This window comes from Trachymyrmex cornetzi, unplaced genomic scaffold (genome assembly GCF_001594075.2).
Source record: "Trachymyrmex cornetzi isolate Tcor2-1 unplaced genomic scaffold, Tcor1.1 scaffold207, whole genome shotgun sequence".
In the NCBI taxonomy this organism is placed as follows: domain Eukaryota; kingdom Metazoa; phylum Arthropoda; class Insecta; order Hymenoptera; family Formicidae; genus Trachymyrmex; species Trachymyrmex cornetzi.
The window spans coordinates 38,869-44,314 of NW_017296713.1; the positions used below are offsets into that span (position 1 = coordinate 38,869).

A 5,446-nucleotide genomic window follows, 5' to 3' on the forward strand; every position below is an offset into this window, starting at 1 on the left:
CCAGCCATAGTCAGATCTTATATTCAAGACCGTCTCAAGTATGGTCTTAAGAAGTCACAAACCAATCAGAGAGCTGCATTAGCGTCTTAAGACATTACTTAAGACGGTTTTGAAATAAGAATCGACTATGAATACCGGCCTATGAATACCGGCCTAAATGCTGCCATGCATATTTGCCTTCTGATAAAGTGAGGGTGCCGTCACATGCGGCGTAACCTGCGTAAGCGTAATGCTGGATTCACATTGCGTCCGATTTGCGTCGTACGACGCTCTGCAACCAATCAGAAAACAGGATTCCGACATCGGAATTCTGTTTTCCGATTGGTTGAAGAGTGTCGTACGACGCAAATCGGATGCAGTGTGAACCCAGCACAACCTGAGTATTCTAGTAATTTACTAGAATATGTTATTTTTTATTTACTAGAATACGCAATTCTGAAAGCCCGCATTCACATTGAGCGTATTTCGCGGAAGATTAGAGAGATGCGGAACTAATGCAAACAATTGCTGATTAGAATTTCTGTTGTACACTCTAACAGAAATGCTAAATGAATTTACGATTGGTTTTCGTAACCTACGCATCTCGAAAAGTACGCCTCATGGGGAACCGGTACCTTTCCATCGCGTATATATGAGCGGATGATCGAATAAGTTATTAAATCGGAACATTTTGTGAAACCACTCATAAGGTAAATTTTCACGAGCTGCTCTAACCGGCTATTTTAGCGACAAAAAGGATCACGTGATCAAAATGGACATTTGATATTCGTCAATTTTGACCACGTGATTCTTTTTGTCGCTGAAACAGCCGGTTTGAGCAGCCCGTGAAAATTTACCTTTAGGCTTATTCGACGCGTTTTTGCATGAAACGAAAAAATCTGGCAAAAAAAACGTCGTTTTGCCTTGTGATCTGAGATATTAAGCGTTAAAGTTAATGACTATTGAGGTTAGGAAACCTGTCACAGAGGCAAAATGAGGTCTATAATTGTACTGTTCCACATGGGTTTCGTCTTTTCACGCGATGCAAAGGGGCGCACGACTTCTATAATTGTACTATTACAAAATCGAAACCCTTGTGCATTTTTTCAGACAGAATAAGCTAAAATGAGCCAGAAATTAGATTCGACGCATGGTGGTTCTATGTTTCGGCGTAACAACAAAATGGTGTAAAAAGCATAAATGGATCATTTAGCATGGATCCGCTCCACAACAGTTGAGTCTGTTGAACGCGACCAATGTAAACTACATAACAACGTCCACTTTTCTTATGCTGGATTCACACTGCATCCAATGTGCGTCGTATGACGCTCTGCAACCAATCAGAAAACAGGATTCCGATTTTGCTTCGTATTTTCGGAATCCTGTTTTCTGATTGGTTGCAGAGCGTTGTACGACGCAAATTGGATGCAGTGTGAATCCAACATTAGGGCACATCGTCCACTTTTCAAGGCTGGAGATGATAAATCAATATTTAGTTCATATAATTCGATAATCGTGGACGATGTACCCTAAGAAAAGTGGACGTTGCTATGTAGTTTACATCCACTTTGTCAGAGCGCGGCAGCATTTTGCGGTTACAGGTTTTGGGCCATCATGTCCTCTCTCAGGTTTCTTTTTCTTATATAATCTGTGGGTTTCTCTCTCCTTTCCACCATGCGTGGAAAGGGACCTCTGCTTTCCCTCTGTAGTTTACTTTTAGAGGTGGGATAAACAACTCTGTTCTTTCTATAGAGAATACTCAGAACTCATAGAAAAAAGTTCTTTAAATATCCTAGAATTCAAGGCTCTGTAAAGTGTAACTTACCCATGGGAGTCTGTATGGCCTAGAAAGAGAAAAAAAGGAAGAAGTGGAAGATGTTTCAGTTTCAGTATGTATATACATACGTACATTTCTTATTTTGTAACTTGCAAACATTTTAGCAATAGAAAACGAATTTGTAATTATACAGTTTAGCACAATCACCTCAAAAATCAATAAAATTAGGCTTATTCGATGCGTTTTTGCATGAAATGAAAGAATCTAGCATCTTTGCATGAAATGAAAGAAATAAGTGTCGCTCCGCCTTGTGAACTGAGATATTAAGCGTTAAAATTGGAGACTAAAGATTAAGGCCTAGTTGTACCTATGTCATTTTGATTTTAAGTGAGACTTAAAATTCTATCTGTCTCGTTTTAAAGGCAAAAAGAGACAGAGATAGAAAGAGTTTTAAGCCTTACTTAAAATCAAATTAATGTTGGTGCAATCGGGTCTAAGATACTTGTCCTTCCGACTCAATACAATGCTATATACACGTTTTGCATTAATTACACAAATTCTCTGCTTCACAAACACAAATTTATTTCTTTAAAAACACAGATTCACTGCTTTAAAAATACAAATTCACTGCTTAAAAAACACAAATTTATTGCTTTAAAAACACAAATTCACTGCTTTACAAACATAAATTCATTGCTTTGTAAACAAATATTCACTACTTTAAGCACACAAATTCTTTGCATTAGCAGTGAATTTGTATTTGTAAAGCAGAGAATTTGTTTTTAAAGCAGTGAATTCATGTAATTAAAGCAGAACGTCTACATAGTGGTATATCGAGTCAGAATGATAGATATTTTAACCTCTAAAGTCTCTAACTTTAACGTTTAATAACTCGATTCACGAGGCCGACCGTCGCGTTTTTTTTTGCCGGATTTTTTTGTTTTGAGTGAAAACGCGTTGAATGGCTGCGTTCAGCAGAGAAAGCAGCTTTGCAACTGTTGTAAAATTCTGGAATATGATTGGTTTATATATTTAGATCCAATGAGAAACCAAGGGCAAGACCAATCATATTGAAGAATTTTACACAGTTGCAAAGCTGCTTTCTGTACTAAATGCAGCCAATAAGTATATTTTTAAGATTTTAGGTGGGGGGGGGGGGCTATTCTAAATAATTATCCTAACTTCAATAGTCATCAACTTTAACGCTTAATATCTCGGTTCGCGGGGCAGAGTAATACTTATTTCTGCCAGATTCTTTCATTTCACGCAAAAACGCATCGGGTAAGCTTAATTTTATTGATTTTTGAGGTGATTGTGCTGTATAATTACCAACAAATTATTAAACTTATCATTCTTATACGTCTTAGAAATTTGTGCATTCGTCAATAATCTTGGCTGTCCTATTGAGTTGCGTTGTTGCATTTGCATGATTATCGTAGTTATCAAGTACATTTTTAACCTAAACCCACTGATACTACTGATAGGTGAAAGATTAATTATGCATCGCCTTGGAGGAAACAAATGGATTCACAAACAAAATCTAATAGATCTTTACCACCATTAGTAGAAGGCAAGGTTCATGGCAGTCTAAAGCTCGTTATCAGTGAGGTCCTCTGGATCAGAACAAATCCTGGTGATGTTACAGTAGTGGCTTCCTGGTGGGGCGAACATGATAACGCGCAGTTCAGGTGATTTATAATACTCGTACAATTCTTAAAGTATCTTGTTTTATGACAAATTAAGTATAAATAAATAATATCTATTTATATCAAAAATAATATCTAAATTTGATTAAATCTAGTTGTTTTTTTGTGATTGTATATAACAATTTTTTTGTTTTCCTCTTAGACCAAAAGATAGTACTACAGAAACAGAAAGAACAAATGAGGATGTAACTGAAGTATATGCTATAAAAACTAACTCAACACTTTTTGCAGATTATATTAAAAATTGTAATGCAATAGAAATAGTAATATTTGCAGAGAATATTCATGAGATTATTGGTAGAGGATATATAGGAGAATTATCTAAGATATTTTCATACAAATATTATTCTCAATGTATACCGATATTGAGTAACAATGGTCATAAAATAGGAAAACTACATGTTTCTTTACAATTAACATATTTGACAAAATCATTCCATTATTCCAATACACAAATGGGAACATGTAAATACAACAGAGAAGAAGATAGAGATATTTTATTATTTCCTATCGACAATTTACAGTATAATGGAAAAATGCCAATGAAATCTTACAACAATGCAGAGAATACTAAACAGAAGAAATTTAAAAAATTTGAAGAGATTGATACATATAATATATATAGATCTGTTTTCAAGACCAACCAATCAGAGTTCCAAGAATGTAAAAAAAAATCGAATGAAATGGTAAGGGACAAATTAGTTGCTGAGATTGTTGCTAGAGCACAGTATCTTAGGGAAGTGATATTGAAAGAAACTCACAAAGAAGATTCTTCAACTTTGAATGATAGTTCATCAAGTAATGAATTACATTTTAATACTTCATTAGAAAATAAAGAAAAACTTGACAAGTATATTTTAGAGATGGAAATGCCTTCTTTAGAAGAAAAGAAAGTCTTGAATATATTAAGATCAAAATCGCCATGTTTAATAGAGCTAATGCCTAAAATAATTACAACTGATAAAGATAATATAAATACTAGGTGGAATCAAAGTTTCTCTGTAAAATCAGACAGTCTCGAAGAAGACGTATTGGATAAAAATATGACTTTTACAGAGTTGAAAGGTTTGTAAAGTAATAGATATATTTATATATAATTGTGGTTTATTTGATGCTACAAATGCTTTATGGATCTCGCAGGATAACCATCGCATGATTTTGATCTGTTTGCATATAATGAATCTATATTAAAAAATTAATTGATCTATATTTAAGCGCTCCATCCAACGCGCCTTGGAAATAATTTTCTTCATTTGAAAGGCTGCACTAATCATGGTATAAGAATATAAGGTATTTCATTATGCATAATGGGCAGCAGACTAAATTAAGATAACCAATCAAATGGTTATCCTATATTTAGGACAACGCTTTGGTTGGTCAAAGAGCAGCCGCCATGTTGAAGATGACTGCGCATCCTTGGGAATGAAATACCTTATATTCTTATACCATGGCACTAATTATAGAAAATTGAGAAGAAGTGAGTTATAGTTTTGACATATAATGTAACTTACAATGTAGTAAACAAACGACACAAGATACAATAACGGATAATTTTTTAGCTGTGGTGCGTCAAAGGTATAAAACATGAGGAGCATATTTTATATACCACAGCTTAAAAATTATCTGTATTGAGCATTATGTCTACGATATCTTTTGTTACTATTACAAACTATATTATAAGATACAACCATAGATGTCTATACTAGTACTAGATCGCTAATTTCGACTAAAACGTTGTAAATGGCTGGATATCCGATTAAGTTCATTCAGCCACTCCAATCATTTTGCACGTACACATACACACATTGTACACATATACAGGGTGTTTGATAATTAATGAAAAATCTTTTGCATAGGGGCAAAATGGACTAAACTGAGAAGAAAAATCCTCTACAATTTTGCAATTTTTGCAATAGTTAACAAGATATTAATTGCTAAAAATTGCCGAAAATTGATTTTCAATAATTTTTTACTCAAAAACTAT

General features: G+C 34.2%; 1 protein-coding gene across 1 annotated transcript in view; it reads left to right on the forward strand.

Annotated features, from left to right (window-relative positions):
* Window positions 1-1,480: 1,480 nt before the first annotated feature.
* The window catches only part of LOC108759829 (uncharacterized), a 63,304-nt gene continuing 59,338 nt past the window's right edge, over window positions 1,481-5,446 (forward strand). The window contains exons 1-4 of the mRNA XM_018505477.1: window positions 1,481-1,607; window positions 1,732-1,868; window positions 3,241-3,444; window positions 3,605-4,527. Of these exons, the coding sequence (XP_018360979.1) occupies window positions 3,278-3,444; window positions 3,605-4,527 (1,090 nt within the window). The 5' untranslated portion in view covers window positions 1,481-1,607; window positions 1,732-1,868; window positions 3,241-3,277. The remainder of the gene's footprint in view (window positions 1,608-1,731; window positions 1,869-3,240; window positions 3,445-3,604; window positions 4,528-5,446) is intronic.